This window comes from Mizuhopecten yessoensis, unplaced genomic scaffold (assembly GCF_002113885.1).
Source record: "Mizuhopecten yessoensis strain PY_sf001 unplaced genomic scaffold, ASM211388v2 scaffold716337, whole genome shotgun sequence".
Taxonomy (NCBI): Eukaryota; Metazoa; Mollusca; class Bivalvia; order Pectinida; family Pectinidae; genus Mizuhopecten; species Mizuhopecten yessoensis.
The window spans coordinates 277,934-296,753 of record NW_018480066.1 but is presented as its reverse complement, the minus strand read 5'-3'; the positions used below and the strand labels follow the sequence as shown (position 1 = coordinate 296,753).

Here is an 18,820-nt window from a genome sequence, read left to right as displayed (position 1 = left end):
GCGTCATAACCGCAAGTTTGGTTGAGATATAACACAGCTTCACCGGTATTTTTACACTTGATGCAATCTGTTTAACCTTAATCACACGAGGGCAAACTGTAAACTCGAATTTTTCTGGTTCTCCGTGACAAGATCAGTTATGTCAGTGTAGTTTAAACCCAAGCCTGTTCAATTGAGAACAACTGTGGCATAGGGAGCAACTGTTACATGCGTTGTCCCAACACTATTTACTGAAGCTCTTCATTCTTGTGGTACAATATAACATCCGATAATTAGGCGAATAACAGTCGTGCCTAGGATGACAGGGCAAGTACTGTAATAGTTGGTGTCGGGTACAACCAGCATACGAATGTATATTAAAAACATTTTCCGCCATAAAAGAGATATCAATTTTACACAATTTATATACTAGGTAGTTCAAAGTAGAATCATTAGCTACTGGTATCTTTAATCCTAGAGTGTTCAAGTCTTGACGTTAGGGTGTATCCAGAAGATTTTCATAACATGTTTTCGATTTACTTGAAACCACTGATCCATTGTCGGTAAGTGCTTTGACCTCCTGACCTTCAAGCAAATCTTTCGTTAGATTCTCCTAGCAGTCTATCGAAAATGACATAAGATCAGTCTCTGATTGGCCATAAGCAGAGACTGCTACTCGTTTGGGGAGTCCTTTTAATTCTTGGCCTTTGAAGGAATTCCAAACTTTAATGGAATACGGTGGAATTTCCATAATGATTAGTTTTACAGATAGAACTTTTGAAACATAGGTAAAACATTTGTCAATCTTACATTTTTTAAAACCAAAGCACTCCTAATCTGTATTGTGACTTAAATTGATAAAAGGACCACTCTTTTTAGTAATATCACAAGTACATGTAACTAGCAAAACATACAATACAATAGAACCATTCTTTCTAATAATTTCAGATGGATGTTTTGCAAGCTTAAAATAAGTTTGATCAAATCTGTCACCTGCTCTACAATGCTATTCAATATGATGGCATAAATCCTCAATAATGTTCAGTTGAAATTTAAGTGTCACAGGTGCCCATGGAGGTTTATTTCAATAAGTTTACTAGCATACATGCATATGGGTATACAACGACACTACTGATATATTTCTGCACAATAAATTAGGTAAAATATCTAGAAAAAATGAACCACATGTATATTATATGTTTCATTTTGTATTCCAAACGCTTGTGTACTCATACAATAAATCAACAAAATAGCTAATCTCATCGCATCACCTTCCATTCTGGTGACAGGAAGACAGCTTCTAGTCCTTCTCGTCTAACCAGAATATTAAGGGACTAGCTTCTTGCTAAAATTTGTCGATACTTCTACGTGAGTGCCATTTGTAACCCCCCTTTGGCCCTTAAGCTCGGAGGAACAAGGCTGTAAAGGGTCTGTTTACCTTTTTAATACACGTAGAAACCTATTAACAGAAAGAAACGAATATATCACTACAACAGTAACCATATACATATATAGTTTACTTTCTCTTTACGAATACATACGATGGACACGTTGTTAATAAACTACATGTATTATATCACAGTATATCTATATAGTTACATTAACTAACGCTATGAATAAAATAAAAATAAGACTTATCAGGGACCTGGGAAGAATGTATGAGCCCCTTCCTGCTTGGCAGCATAGTGTAAACTGAACGGGAGTGTTTTAAATTGATAGAACTGGTTACCATAAGAATTACACACGTATTTAGTATATATACAAGTGCATTGCAATTACAACATTGCACTAGTAACAATGAAGTAAGAGTTGTGCATCTACTCTACACTCAAAAATGAATCAGTTATGGTCAGAATCGGTGATAAAGCATCCAAAAAAACACCTATAGCAAACTCCCAACTGTGATACAGCTAAGATGGCTGGAGAAACCCCTACCTATTCTAGGAATAGCATTATGTAAAAATTGACTAGCGAGTAAAATCTGGATAAAATCTATTACATTCACTGTAAACATCTTAAAGCTATACAAATATTCCACCAGATGTCATTTGCCCAACCTGCTGCGATAATATCCACAGACCAAACCGATCTAGTTGTTTACGCGTCCGTGTGGACTGTCGTACAATTACTGGCCTTTGTGGTGGTAGGGTCACCGCGTCCGTGTGGACTGTCGTACAATTACTGGCCTTTGGGGTGTCAGGGTCACCGCGTCCGTGTGGACTGTCGTACAATTACTGGCCTTTGTGGACTGTCGTACAATTACTGGCCTTTGTGGACTGTCGTACAATTACTGGCCTTTGTGGTGGAAGGGTCACCGCGTCCGTGTGGACTGTCGTACAATTACTGGCCTTTGTGGTGGAAGGGTCACCGCGTCCGTGTGGACTGTCGTACAATTACTGGCCTTTGGGGTGGTAGGGTCACCGCGTCCGTGTGGACTGTCTTACAGTTACTGGCCTTTGTGGTGGTAGGGTCACCGCGTCCGTGTGGATTGTCGTACAATTACTGGCCTTTGTGGTGGGAGGGTCACCTACGGTTTGACCCGTTTGGTCCCTGACATTACCCACATTTTAAGGTTCGTATTCATGTTCCACCACTGTCGCCTCTGTGGGTGTAGCTATAATAGCTATGGCAAACATTGGCTCGAGAGCAATAGTGGTAAGATTATCTTGGGAATTACTCAAAGGTTGTTTCCTTGAACTTCGCAGCAGCTTTACATGCTCATCATCACTATCAGACTTCAAGGTCACCGTGAGCAGAAGGAATTGGCTTAGATGACTTTACTTTATAGTGAGGCTCCTAAGTGGGGACATCTTTAAGTATAGAATTGAAGTATATCAACATATTTCGGTGTAAAGATCGCTTACGTCCCTTCCTCGTTTTCTTCTGTACTTTATATGGATATCTCTTTTGGGTATGTCAATAACCAGATAGGGTACATGTTTTCATTTATCATCGAACTTGCTTTTCCCCTTCAGACCGACCTTCCTTTCCAGAGCATGGTCTCTAATTTCCAATTTTGTCTCACGAACTGACCTGTCACAAAGATTCTTGCTGCGAACAGAAACGTAAGTGGCCTCTGTACCAGCAACTTTGTAGGCATTTTTTTTATTCTTTCTCAAAGCTTACCGATGTACAAAGTATGGTCTACCGCCCCTTGTTCACAAGGGTCTGTTCCTATGTAAGCGTCAATTGATAGAGGATGTCAACCAAATATTAAAAAATATGGTGAGAAACCGTTGGCATCACTCTTTCAATCATTATAGGCTTGGACTAATGGCGATACATAGGACTTCGAAACCACTTTTTGATAAAAAAAATTGGACGATCATTGCCTGCGCACATTTGTGCGGACGATGGGCGAATGTTGTGTGATAACAATCGTGGTTGGTGTAAATTGAGGAATGCCTTAACAATATATACGGTTTCGTGTTTAAACATGTAAACTTGATTTTTATGTATGTTTCTCTATTCTAGCTACTTCTATAAGCTTATCTTTCTATCTATATTTTCTTAAATTTAGAAATGGTGTTTTCGGTGTTTTTTAAACAACCTAAATCGACCCATGTCAAATTACAACACAGTATCAGCAATACAGGTAAACATAGCCACTTTGTACCTGTACCTAGACCGTAGTTATCCCCCGCCCGGGGCACTTACGTAACTCGCCAAGATGTGAAAACCAGGAGAAGGGGAGCCATAGACCAAAACGAATGCAAATAACTAATACTAAACGTCCAGTTGTGTTTTCATAACGGTCATACGGTATCACATATCAGCTCTATGTGTCAGGGACAGGCCAGGTAAAACTCCGGTCACTCATCAAATTGTTATTTACCTGTTCTGTTACCTAGAAGCTAAACCTATTCTTGACAGTCTAACGGTCACTGTAACACTGTGTAACACGCATTGTAAAATTGTACATAATCTTAATTATTGTGATGAGAAATTACAGTAATATATACAGTGTACATTATTGCATACGAGCCTTACGTATTTTTTGCATTCCGTAATATTGTACCAAATCGCACAGTTGTGCGGAGAAAAAAGCGCACAACGGGGCGAACGATTGTTAAATCGCACAGTTGTGCGCACCATGTGTGGACGATGTGCGGACGGTGTGTGAACGATGTACGCACGGTATTTTTGGTGCGTTGTGCGGTCACACAACTGTATAATGCCTTACCAGTTGTGTGTGCCGTCTGATTTCGACAGTGCTCTTAACCACTATTGGAGGGCTCCAAGCTGAGAAAGTTGATATAGACTACCTCAATGTGTCAAGTGGAATGGATTGGTACCAATTCGGCTTGTGGCCTCTTGGAGTTTTACGTCTCATGCAACGTCCACAATTCTCAACTCTTTTGTCTACAGCTGTCTCTATACCTAGCCAGTGGGACCTAACCAAAGAGTTTCCCCTGACTTGATGACCTACATGTACATCGTCATGGGCCCCTTGCATGACTAAGGCATGATACTGCTTAGCTAGCACCAGTTTCACTTCATGACCATCTAGAGAAGCGTTTCTGTACACTACACCGTCATGTAGACTGAACCTGTCCCATGTCCACATAAATTCTTGAATATATGGGGACTCCTACTTTCGGTTTCCCCCTTCGGATGAAAAAACTGGTTCTTTTGGGGTCTTTAACCATGACAATATGTTTATCCTCCCTTTGTTGTTTTTGCCGATCGATTGTGCTCAAACAATTGTCTGAATGTATATTCTCACTGGCCACATGAGATGCCCATTCATTATGATTTGTAACACTATCTATCAGTGGAGCTACACTAGTTGCAACATTAGAATAACTTTAAGGTACGCGCACGAGACCATCTGCATCGGTTTTGTTTTTCTAAGCTCAGTATGTCAATATGAAGTTATAATTTGCTAGAGAAACAACCAACCTATGGCTGGTGGCATCCAGCTTAGCTTTAGCTAGCACATGTGAGAGGGTTATTGAATGTGACAACCTCAAACGTATTACTATAGAGGTAATCGTGAAACTTGTCAGTAACTGCCCATTTCAGCGCTATAAATTAAGCTTATGAGCACGGTAGTTGCGCTCACTTGGTCTGAGCCCCAAACTCGCAAATGTGATAACGTGTTCCTTACTCTCATGATTCTGGTAGAGTTATCCACCCAAACCAGTACCACTAGCATCAACATGTAGTATGAAGGGTTTAAAATAGTCCGCATACGCAAGCACGGGAGGACTGATCAGTCTTTCCTTTACAGTGTCAAACGCGTTTTGCTGGGCTTTAACCCAGATCAATTCAGCTTTTTGCTTATGTTTAGACTTTGCTTTTTTAGACTTACTAGACTTGTTAGACTAAGTAGCCATTTGGACAGGTCAGGGCCCTGTAGATGCTTGTTAAGCGTTTGAACTATCTTGGCGTAGTCTTTTACAAACCGGCAATAACGTCAACTAAAACCCAAGAACAGACATATCCATTTTAAAAAGTATATCTGACTACATTTGTCAAACTAATAGGCTTGATATGTAATCTCACTCACTGCAAAACTTTACATTGAAAGTGATGCTATTGTTTATAGTGTCATGATCACTCTGCTAATAAGTATTGATACTGGTGTATATCTATCTTCACAACATCTCTGGTATTCGGCTGGACTGGATGGTATTTCATAGTTACATAAATATTCTATAGTGCCTTGTTAAATAAGTTTTAAGAGATATAATAACAACTACATTTTCCTATATGAATCCATATCATATTCTGAATTTTTTATTTCTTGGTAACTTATCCTATATATCCAGTGGGTGGATGGTCACTGTGTTTATACACAAGGACTTTCGGGACTGTATCCCTTGGATTTTATGTAGGATGGGTTGTCAATAAATACACATAATTTATTTAGTTATTAATATCTAAAACATAAACAGAAAATGATTAAAGCAAAGTTGAAAATGTTCATTTCACAAGATAAATTTGAGTTATCTCCCCTGCACTGTTTAATTGGATTGTTATGACAGAATATATGTAATGTTAGTAAATCAGTTTGGAAAGGACTTAAATAGGCCTAGCCTGATGTCCAATCCAATTGACATATATAAAGTCAATGAAATCTGTTGAAATGAAATGAAAAGAACAGACGCATCAACTTAAAATGTTTGGGGTCTGTCCATGTTTTGACCGCAGAGTTTTTTTTCTCTGGATCTGTAGCTTTAACTTTTTCTGATACAACATGACCGAGATATGTTACTGAAGATTTGAGGAACTTGCATTTGGACGGTTTGAGTTTCAAGCCATGTTGGACGAGTCGGGCAAATACTGACTCTAATCTGTCTAAATATTCGTCAAAGGTTCTACAAGAATTCAGGGTGTCATTTCGGAGTATAAAACATTCCTGAATATGTAATGTACATTCATGTAAGTGTTTCCGTTCCAATTCTGTGTCTCGATATAGAAGCGGTCGCTTAGAAAAATGACAATATTATGTTGTCTACACTAGTGGAATATCTACCTCCTGATATCAATTTTAAGTAATACTTATCTTATAAACATAGCGACTGTCACACGTAGGAAAGTATTCTTGAGTTACAATATATACTAGTATACTAGCATGTACATTGAAATTACATGTATTATTTATTTCATAAAATGTCCAATACATACTAATGGATACACTACAATGACTTGTGAAACAAATATATTGTTTAAACTTGATCGTTTCTGAAATTCCAAATACATGTCACGGGAAAGTGCACACATATATCATTAGCAACGACTTATACCCATTCAAATGCTGAAATATTTCCTCGGCGTTATGCCAACAGAACAGCGGGTATTTTATATCATTAAATTCAATGTACTGGCGGAATAGCAAGAGGGAAACATTTAAAAATTGTTCCGTGTTCAATGATAACATAAGCTGATCTACCCTTAATACGTACTGTATGTATAAAAAATTGATATCGAGAATAATTGTATACATACAATGTATAACTAACTCCAACCATTGTCAAAATATCAATAACAACTCTAACCAATTCATATATAAGTGCATATTATATCTTAACCCAGCCCTTGCATGTTTAAGTAATAATTCACTCTAACCATTTTAAGTAATAACCTAATCATTTCATATAAAGTACATGTGATACATAATGTAACTTACCCCAACCATAATAAGAAAAATCCAGCCCTAACCATTATAAATAAAATCTTACTCCAACCATTATACGTGAAATCTAACCCCAACCATTAAAGATAAAATCTAACCCCAACCATTATAAGTAAAACTTAACCCCAAACATAATAAGTAAAATCTAACCCCAACCATTATAAGTAAAATCTAACCCCAACTATTATAAGTAAAATCTAACCCCAACAATTATAAGTAAAATCTAACCCCAACCATAATAAGTAAATTCTAGCCCCAAACATTATCGGTAAAATCTAACCCTAACCATTATAGGTAAAATCTAATCCCAACCATTATAAGTGAAATCTAACCCCAACCATTATAAGTAAAATCTAACACTAATCATTATAAGTAAACCTAACCCAACCATTATAAGTAAATTCTAAACCCAAACATTATAATAATAATAATAACATACAACATTTATATAGCGCCCTATATTATTTGTAAAATTACTCTAAGGCGCTTTACAACATATCGATAATAGTAATGGTTATAATTGTGAAAACAAACAACAAAGACTTGCAATCACTTTCATACATTTAACAAGCAATGTGCACATAATTGAACAAATAAAAGGGTGGTATTTACATGACGTCTTTGCGAAGATTCTAAAATGTAGACGTGAAGAGGTGAGTTTTGATGTCCCTCTTGAACTTGGCCAAGGTATTCGACTTCCTAATAGCAGATGGTAAGCTATTCCACAACGTAGCCGAAACCCTCCAAAAACATCTGTTTCCGTAGGTCACAGTACAAGATTTTGGGACACACAACAAAGATTCTGAATCCGACCGCAGTGGTCTTGACGGCTGATACAGGGTAACAAGATCCTGTAGGTACAGAGGAGCTGTTCCATTCAGTGCCTTGTATGTGTATAGCAAAATTTTGTTCTGCGACCTTATCGTACAAGTAAAGCAATGCAACGAATAAAGCGCATGTGTGATGTGCTCTCTCTTTCGAGTACGAGTACCTAACCGTGCTGCAGTGTTCTGGACTCTCTGCAGACGACTAGTTAGTTTGCCAGATATATACCACAGAGCAGGGCGTTACCATAATCCAACCGAGAGGTAACAAGTGAATGCACCAAAATCAGTTAGAAACTGCCGAATACAGCCGATGTTCCTGATCTGGTAGTAACATGATTTGGCAATAGCGTTCACTTGTTTCTCCATGTTCAGAGAACTGTCAAAGTATACCCCTAGGTTTTTAACAACTGGAACAGTCTCAATAGTTCTGGCACCAACCTTGAGCTGGAGAGCTGTTTTAACAATGGTCTGACATGTGCCGTCTTGAAACATAATGGAACCCTTGACTCAACCAATAATTTGTTCATGCTTGCGGTAATCAAAGGAAGCAGTGCTTCAGGACATTGCTTTAATAGGTCTATAGGCAGTGGATCAAGCTCAAAACTTCGATTGCAAGGTCATGATAATGTTGCGAAACTCGTCCTTGGTTGTTGGTGAGAGCTTTGTCAATGTTAATGATAAGTAAAATCTAACACCAACCATTATAAGTAAAATCTAACCCCAACCATTATTAGTAAAATCAAACCCAAACAATTATAGGTAAAATCTAACCCTAACCATTAGAGGGAAAATATAATCCCAACCATTATAAGTGAAATCTAATCCCAACCATTATAAGTGAAATCTAACTCCAACCATTATAAGTGAAACCTAACCCAAAACATTATAGATAAAATCGAAACCAAAACCTCCGTGCTAATGGTAGTGTATTAAATGTTACACCGATTCGTTCTCTGTGTCGTCAGCTCTGCTGTAATTATCTACTTGGTTTATCCCGAAACAGTACGTCCTTGTAACGTGATTTAAGTAACATATCACACGCTATTGTTACAAGGAACAATTGAATATTTAGCTGACTTACAGAAGATGACTGTCCTTTTGTGTTTTTGTTTATTATTTCCTGTTGTTACGTTTCGTCATATAGTTCAATTCTGTCCTAGTGTCTTGATATACTATGTTCTTACTAACGCATACAGGTACGTGTAAACATAGATATACACTGTACATTTTACTGATGTATCTGAATATGTATTCTGAAGCGTACTTTTTCCACGACTCCAGTGGATTTTTGAAGAGGGAAGAAAGTTAATGATATAACTGTTTTTCATCACATGTAATAACTACCGTATTTATCATGCTTAATCATGAGAATGGTATATTGATGCACACGTTTTGAACGGATCCAGCAGTTTTTGTTGGAGTCTGGGGGTCAATGATATCTCTAGTTCTTACCATTGATAATGTATTTTAAATCAAGTCGCTTTGTTGCTTTGTCTGAGGATCGAAATCGGTTTCCCTGACCTTTTGTTTGTACCAGTGTGTTAATTCAATACCAATGGTTGTCAATATGTTATCCGCGATTCCATCTAGTCCCACCTGAAATACTCAAATCAAAGAAAACGCGTACTCATAAGTAAAATAGCATAGTTACTTAACAACCAGTGACATATTTCGTTAACATTAGTCTACTTTCAACAGAAAAAACATTTAAACTAACCAATGATTAATTCCGATATCCTTATGAAACACCGCGAATTTTCTCTTTCTCCTACAAAACATATAATTTGAGTGTATTTAGCATTTTTTCTAACTTAGGTTAGAATTTGCTAATCTTGCTAAGCAAGGAAGAATTACAAATAGGAAAATTATATAATGTCTTCCTGTATGGTAATCATCCACAAGCTGGTCACATGGGCATGTCGTTTGTTTAAAGAATAAGGACGTTGATTATTCTCCGCAAACACACGGGAAGTATTCAACATTTCATGAACAGTTCCACAATCTATCACAACTCGAGCGTTGAGAGAACTTTATGTTGAAATGCTCAGTTCATCATATTTAATCACAAGGATGTCTTCATCAGTCAATGGCTTTATGGTAATATGTGTCGTAGGTGTTGTGCTGTGTGGATTTTCAAATGCCAAGGAACAGGACCGACAGTATCGACGAGAACAACCAGGGCTGCTGACACATAAGATGATTTTTCACCCTTCATTTACAAGATTTAACGCTACCGACCAACCGAAACAATGTTTAGATTGGATTGGGAACTATGAACCCGAGTTTTCTAACACGACTCAAGACTGCAATATGGATATTGACAACGAAACACTGTGTAAATTCGTGTATGAAGTCGTCAAAAACAATTACAATTTTGTTCATTTATATTTACAATTCTTTGGTAATGGAAATGCTACGTACACTAAGTGTGTGATTGAGCCTCAGCAATGGGTTTGGACATACAAAGGCCCCGGAGGAGCCCTGCAGTACCTTAAATGGCCTCCTGAGTATAGCGTCTGGTCCATGGGGTTACTGGCAGCCAATTCTCATATAACGCCATATCCAATAGATATACAAGTTAATTCTCTCAACAACTGTTCAGTATTTGTGGGGAAGAAAATCACCACAGGTAGGGTAGGACTGGCGCTTTCAAAACTATCAAAAGCGTTAAGTCAACATGGGCGCATGAAGTACGAATCTAGTTATTTTTGTTTCAAAACTCGGACTTACATAGAAAACGAGGCATTGTACAAAATGTGTTTACACATGATTTGTCCATTGGAAGCTACCGGGTACATTTGCTGCCACATGGAGTGGAGTTATAACAAGAACCGGTCAGTATTGGTATGTCCACCGGAACCATTAACCTATGACGAGGTCTGGTGGATTGTTCCATTTGTCCTAGGAACTATTCTGTTCGCTTATTTTCCTATTATTCTATTCATGTGCAGTGCAGACATTCGTGATAAATTGGTAAAAGGTGTCAAACGACGCAGAGACGAATATACACCTCTTATAGGGACCAATGACTATCCAGATTGTGATTGGCTGTTTACAAATCCGATATCAGTGTGGGCAGTCCTAACTTACCCCCTGGTCATCCTTGGTCGCCGTTTTCCGGTCAGTTTGTCAAGAACTGTTCGATTTCTGGCAGCTTTGTTTAGTTTAATTTTCATTGTTCTCAAAGTGGTCGTTCACTATCTCTACCAGTATGATTTTGTCGTGGCCAGCGTAGCACAGGGTACACCCATGGACTTCCTGTCAGTTTTGGCTGGATATGAAGAAAGCAAGCGTAACTTCCTTAGTAACTTCGGCGGTCCGTATGAAGCCTCTTGTTTGTACTTGCTAGGAATGATATTGTTTATGTGTATACCTAGAGATCTCGCAGACCTTTTGGAGACTGGTATTCCTCAAAGTCAGTCTGATGGCACGTCTCCTCTAACGATGCCCAGATATGTCCAACAACGTCTCGGTTCAGTGAACACCCACGATAGTGTGACTGGTTACAGACTTATGTACATAACAATGACGTCTAATTTTTTTATGCTACTTAATTCTGACTTCTGGAGGTACACTTATCAGATTCAATCCCAGCGGTTTTGCAACTTACGTCTTTCCAATGCCATAGCTGCTCTCATATTCCCTCTGTACTTCGCTCTTTGTGTTTGTGAGATCTGCGCATGCGTGATATACTTTGGATTACCAGTAACATTTTTCAGTTTAGTGTTTCTGAGGTCAAATATTTTCGCAGTATGGCGTAAGCTGAAAACTCTGACTTTCTGTTTTCGATTTCCACTTCTGGTGGTTATCATGCCACTAATGCTGGGGATGATGCTCTTCATGATTTACATGTTTAGTATCATTTTCGTTGGGAGTTTTATATTCCTGTCGCGTGTAGCCGTTTTCACTTACACCGGACTTTTTGCCTTCCCGAACTACTCATACGGCTACATAATCTTCGGCGTGACCATCCTCATGTACATGCATGAGATCATCGACAATGTCCGCGACGTCTACAGCAGACTGTTTCAGCAGGTCAGTGATTTGTGTCAGATCTATCAGACAGAACACGAGGACAGTCCGAGGAGAATATTCCGGGTAGTGGACAGAGTGACCTACATCCCGTTGAAGCTGTTCTTCCTGATAGTAAATCGGTATAAACCCCCGAGGGTACAGATGGTGAAGGCGTTCATTAAGATCATGGTGCTGGCGTTTGTGTTGTTCCTGTCAGTATATCTGATACACAATTTTCAGATGTTTAAACAACTGTCGATACTTACCCAATCAGCCACCACCTTGTTTGTGTGTCTGTTGCCAAAACTGTTAGAGGGTATGTGTTCCCGTAGCAGCCCTAGATTCAACAAACATTGGAAAATAGAAGTAAAACAGCTAATTTCGGATTACTGTTCTCAGGCCGACGACGACGACGACGACGACGGTGACAATGAACACATATAACTGAAATCCTGTTAATTCTTTAATGTTTAAAATATGTCGTTCTATCACAATCTTTTACTGTTCTAAAATCATAAAATGTAATTAACGTTTGACGAACTAGTTTGTACCAGATGATTAGGAATCAAACTTATTTTTGTGAACTACAGTTGAACAGTACGTTGGCAAGGACAGACTATAATCGATGATAGAATTATAGTATGCTGGATATTTTAAATAATTGTTGTCATACATTCTAAATTGAACTGTATCTTGAAGATACCACGAACACTGTAAGTTTTTCTAATTGAAACACAAACGAAATATTGCAATATGTTAAGCATATAATGTAAAACTGTGGTATTTGCTATATTTTCTGGTAGTACATGTAGAATGACCCTTGCTTGAAACGTTTGTCATATTAGCGTTCATTTGATCAATAATAACAATTAAAGTTACGTATGCTATAGTTTAATTGTCATTCCGAGTTGAAAAAAACCCTGGATAAAACGAGGAAGCCCAATCTAAAAAAAAGAGAGAGCATGCATGTTGCGAGTGTGTATTGATTTAACCATTTTTATATGAATTACATCAATTCGTTGGAAGTGTATATCTAATTGTTTCTTTGATGGGTAAAACGATAAAGTATGTATGATACAAAGGTTGCATAGATATGAAAACATGAAGTACGTAAGGTTTTTTTCTCCATTTATTGTCAATACATATGGTTGTAATAAATTGGATTGGTCGGGTATTATAGTGCATGACGAAAAAGGAGTGTGGGCACGTTTTCATAGCGGAGACCGACGAAGTATTTCACCTTTGAACTGTGGATTTTCCTACTGATGGTAACATCTGGTCGTTAAGTTGTGGATTGTCCCACTGATGGTTACATCTGGTCGTTGAGTTGTGGATTGCCCCACTGATGGTAACGTCTGGTCATTTAGCTGTGAATTATCCCACTGATAGTAACGTCTGGTCGTTGAGATGTAGATTAACCCACTAATGGTAACGTCTAGCCGTTGAGTTGTGCATTGTCGCACTGATGGTTACATTTGGTCGTTGAGTTGTGCATTGTCGCACTGATGGTAACGTCTGGTCGTGAAGCTGTGGATTGTCCCACTGATGGTAACGTCTGGTCGTTGAGATGTGGGTTGTCCGGCTGATGGTAACGTCTGGTCGTTGAGCTGTGGATTGTCCCACTGATGGTAACGTCTGGTCGTTAAGCTGGGGACTATTCCACTGATGGTAACGTCTGGTCGTTGAGCTGGGTACTATTCCACTGATGGTAACGTCTGGTCGTTGAGATGTGGGTTGTCCGGCTGATGGTAACGTCTGGTCGTTGTGCTGTGGATTGTCCCACTGATGGTAACGTCTGGTCGTTAAGCTGGGGACTATTCCACTGATGGTAACGTCTGGTCGTTAAGCTGTGGATTGTCCCACTGATGGTAACGTCTGGTCGTTGAGATGTGGGTTGTCCGGCTGATGGTAACGTCTGGTCGTTGAGCTGTGGATTGTCCCACTGATGGTAACGTCTGGTCGTTAAGCTGGGGACTATCCCACTGATGGTAACGTCTGGTCGTTGAGCTGGGGATTATCCCACTGATGGTAACGTCTGGTCATTGAGCTGTGAATTATCCAACTGATGGTAACGTCTGGTCGTTGATCTGTGGATTGTCCCACTGATAGTAACGTCTGGTCATTGAGCTGTGAATTATCCCACTGATGGTAACGTCTGGTCGTTGAGATGTGGGTTGTCCGGCTGATGGTAACGTCTGGTCGTTGAGATGTGGATTGTCCCACTGATGGTAACGTCTGGTCGTTGAGCTGGGGATTATCCCACTGATGGTAACGGCTGGTCATTGAGCTGTGAATTATCCAACTGATGGTAACGTCTGGTCGTTGATCTGTGGATTGTCCCACTGATAGCAACGTCTGGTCATTGAGCTGTGAATTATCCCACTGATAGTAACGTCTGGTCGTTGAGATGTGAATTATCCCACTGATTGTATTGTCTGGTCGTTGAGCTGTGGATTATCCCACTGATGGTAACGTCTAGCTGTTGAGCTGTGGATTGCCCCTCTGGCGATAACGTCTGGTCGTTGAGCTGTGGATTATCCCAGTGATGGTAACGTCTGGTCGTTGAGCTGTGGATTATCCCACTGATGGTAACGTTTGGTCGTTGAGCTGTGGACTATCCAACTGATGGTAACGTCTCGTCGTTGAGCTGTGGAATATCCCACTGATGGTAACGTCTGGTCATTGAGCTGTGGATTATCCCACTGATGGTAACGTCTGGTCGTTGAGCTGTGGATTATCTCACTGATGGTAACGTCTGGTCGTTGAGCTGTGGATTATCTCACTGATGGTAACGTCTGGGCGTTGAGCTGTGGATTATCCCAGTGATGGTAACGTCTGGTCGTTGAGCTGTGGATTATCCCACTGATGGTATCGTCTGGTCGTTGAGCTGTGGACTATCCCACTGATGGTAACGTCTGGTCGTTGAGCTGTGGATTATCCCACTGATGGTAACGTGTGGCAAAGAAAATTGGATTAGACATGGGCTTTTAAGAATAGATACATTGGAATGGGATCACTTTTAGCATTAGTAAACTGTACAGTCATAGTTATTAGAAAATGTCTAGGTCTGTATTTCAAATATTGGCTGTTCTTGCTTTATATACCCCCTTTTTCTGGTGATTTTCTAGCATTTATGACATTTTGCAATTTCTATAAATTGTCATTTGCATTTTCTTTTATATGTTGTCAGTACTTAATTGGGATAGATAGACTTTTTATTTAGATAGCAGTATTCTCTATGCAGTCTCTATGTTGACGAAGACAATAAATGTTCATGTTACAACTTTTCTTGTTATTAATTCAACTTTCAAAAACTGCATGTAGTACATGTGTATATATGCATGTAGTGCATGTGTATATATGCATGTAGTGCATGTGGATATATACATGTAGTACATGTGTATATATACAAGTAGTGCATGTGGATATATACATGTAGTACATGTGGATATATACATGTAGTACATGTGTATATATACAAGTAGTGCATGTGGATATATACATGTAGTACATGTGGATATATACATGTAGTACATGTGGATATATACATGTAGTACATGTGGATATATACATGTAGTACATGTGGATATATACATGCAGGCTTAGAAAGCATGATTACCTGTATCTATCAATCAAATGTTATTATAGACTAAAACATATTAGAGATTATAGTCATTTTCATTTACAGACCAAAATAATTTTCTATGAAACTGACAAAAAACGTTCCACACACTTGTTATGGATTAACGTAAAGCATTTCTTAACTTTTAACCTATACTTATCGACAAGCGGACGAATTCCCGGTTTCCAGGGAAGCCATTAATCAATATCCCCTGATGATTGTATAATACACGAGAAGCAACAAACAAACCGGCTAAAGTATAACTAATTTAACGTTACAAATAAGTTTTCTGTACGTGTGTATTGTACATGTACAATGTACGTTCCAAATACGCTCGATAATAGGACGAGTTATGTCAGCTTTTGACATTTTTCTGTAACCTTGAATGCTTATAAAAGCTATATAATTTGTTTTCTTAAGAATGTTTATCGTTAAAAAGACAGGAAATAACTATAGTTTCATCTTCCTTGTTCAACGGGTGTTTAAAATGTCCTGTCTGAGAGCATACCATCGGTTTGACACCATACGTTTGATAAACTTTGTACTTTATCTTGTAACAAATCTATATTCTGTAGAAGATTGTTTATTATTTAGTAAACGAGGAAAACTTAAAGGATAAGATGTAAAGCTGTTACAATCTGACACTCTAGACATTATTTACACTTGATTCAATGACAGCATGAATTGCATTCTACATTGTGTGCGGTTAATGGCAGGCGTACCTTATAATGTGATACAGATTATCTTTGTTAACACGAAAACTTACACCAGGACGATTTCAGCGGAAGGAGTAAAGAGATATCAGTGATAAGTATTGTTTCCTACGTTTAAAAAAGATAACAAACTTTTCAAATGTTAAGATAGATGTACAATGAGACAATGGAAATTAGCCTATTTAACAAAGGTACGTTATTTCATAGGCAGAGATATTAGTATCCAACTAAACAATGGCATATAAGATTGGATGGTGAGGGAATTAGTGCTCGTTATCGATTAAAATACATTAGTTGGAACTTGGTGTGATGACGCACTATTGGAGTTAACCCCCTTTGTACATGTATATCAAAATAGCCTTTAAACATTGTGTACAACGTAGTGTGCAATACATATCTTTTTGTCTCCTTTTCCTTGCAAATAATATAAACTTCAGGTAGCAGAGTACAGTAAAAATGGGTTGCCCCTTAAAATAAAGGGCATTTCTCGGATTTACATGGATAGCGGATTCATCCTGCACAACACACCTACATATATATATATATATTCGTAAACTACATTTTGAATGCGTTTTTTTTAGAAGAATGAATATTTTTTCAAAAAGTTATTTCCCCAGATTTGGGACTTGTGAAAACCATGGTTACCAAATCAAAAACCGCCAAAAAATGCCAAAAAAACATGATTTTTAACCCAAAATTTGACCCACGCAAGTAGTATTTTTTTTCTTAAAACCTGCCTTAAATTAAATATCACCTACTCGGTCACGGAAACTCACGTTTAAGCATAGGTCGTCAAACTACATTTTTCACAATATTTGCACATGTGCTGAGTACAAAAATAAACTACACGAAAAGCTAGCTTTTGTTGAGTAGACACAGATTCGTAAATGGCCAAAACTGTAGTCTCAAGGCAACTTCGATTTTTTTAATGTGAAGCCCATATAGTCCAATTCATCATGTATATGCCAATTTTAGAGCTGATTTTTATCTTAACTTTTGATACATGTAATATTACAGGGGTTATTCATTGTACAAAAATATCAACCATGGCCACCGTACGCTACTGTACAGAGCTACCTAAAGTAGCTCGTAAGTATTACGATAAACAGAAATACATACTACATGTATTTTACAGCATGTCGTGACTAGCGCCAGGTGCAAATATCTTTCACACTTACAGTCGTTCAAATCAATGAGATTTTCATGAATTAGAGACAGTTGATTGTGTTGTGTGATACAGTATTGAAGATTAACTGACAATGTTGTATTAAAAAGTATTATACCTGATTAAGAATCTTAATGTATCAAACAGTTTTATCTAATAAAGGATCTTGTTGAATTAAAAAACGATCTTTTATTAAAACAAATAGTATTTGATAAAGAATGTATAAGGTTTATTTGATAGTAGATGTAGGTTGATATGATACACTAAATGATAAGTTAATGTGAGACGTTTTGATATTAATCCGACGTGTACATTGTACTCTCATCTTCATCACACAGCTGTCTTATAAAGAGAAGCATATATATATATATATACGTTATGAGATAAATTGTGAATTGTTTTCTATTTAATCATAAAAATACATTTGAGTACATCTGTCTTGAAAGACTCTCTTGTGCGGTATACATTAATAGGTAAGACAAAACCTCTGTATTGGCTGACAGGCTAGGTACAAACATGTCAGGCCGTACATTAGTTTCCATAGCCGACAAGACAGATAGTACACCTTGTTACAACCAGTATAATTTTCGGACCACCACTTTGATTCCTTACATAAGTATTTTGCGTTTTAATTTTACCAGAAAAATGAACACATGTAACAATAAACCTGTAGATATGTAGACTTAGAACGTCTGGACTCTGGCCAACCTTCGTCATTATGGAGTGTTGACAGAACACAATGTGGTAGAATAGACTGTATTGTTACAAGTACATTTTGTATGACAAGTTATGGTACTTTTCGGTTATCACGGTGCGAATGATACATTATGTGTATCAAACGTGAAGGCGTTTTGACGCACAATACACGCATTTGTAGTTCAACCCACGTTTATATAAAATGCATGTAAATTGTCCGGCCTATGTTTATACTTTGACACATAGTTATAGGTGCAGTTCCCATCTTCAATCGATTGATCATATACGTACAAATGTAACAACTACAGTATATTATACTAACTTTCACAATTCAAATTAATCGAGTCTTTTCGGTCATCATTTCTATATTTACATTTGCATGGCATTGTCACTATCTAGTCTCTTTGAAAGCTGTGTCGTTGATGGGACTTTAATGACCATGCAGCACGAGATATAATTCTTAACGTATTAATACAACACTGACCAGAACTACAATTTCCAATGTAAATAAACATGACGGCTGCTGAAATATCGCTAGGCATTGTGAGATTTGACAATGTCATTATAAATTTATGTGCAAAATAAAAAATAAAATAAAAAATACTTTTATTACAACAAAAAGAAGACCAAGGTCTGCAATATCGTACAAAATGCACATCGGTT

General features: G+C 37.9%; 2 protein-coding genes across 2 annotated transcripts in view; both read left to right on the top strand.

The window, feature by feature from the left end:
* The window catches only part of LOC110443292, a 40,328-nt gene that overhangs the window by 3,010 nt on the left and 18,498 nt on the right, over window positions 1–18,820 (top strand). The gene's annotated exons all lie outside the window — the stretch shown is intronic.
* LOC110443290 lies at window positions 9,918–14,258 on the top strand. The gene has a single exon (XM_021487429.1). The coding sequence runs from the start codon at window positions 9,988–9,990 to the stop codon at window positions 12,403–12,405; it is 2,418 nt and encodes an 805-aa protein (XP_021343104.1). The 5' UTR covers window positions 9,918–9,987; the 3' UTR covers window positions 12,406–14,258.

What these genes read in the sequence shown, in the direction of transcription:
- LOC110443290 (XM_021487429.1), top strand. Translation starts at nt 9,988, where the DNA reads ATGCTCAGTTCATCATATTTAATCACAAGGATGTCTTCATCAGTCAAT.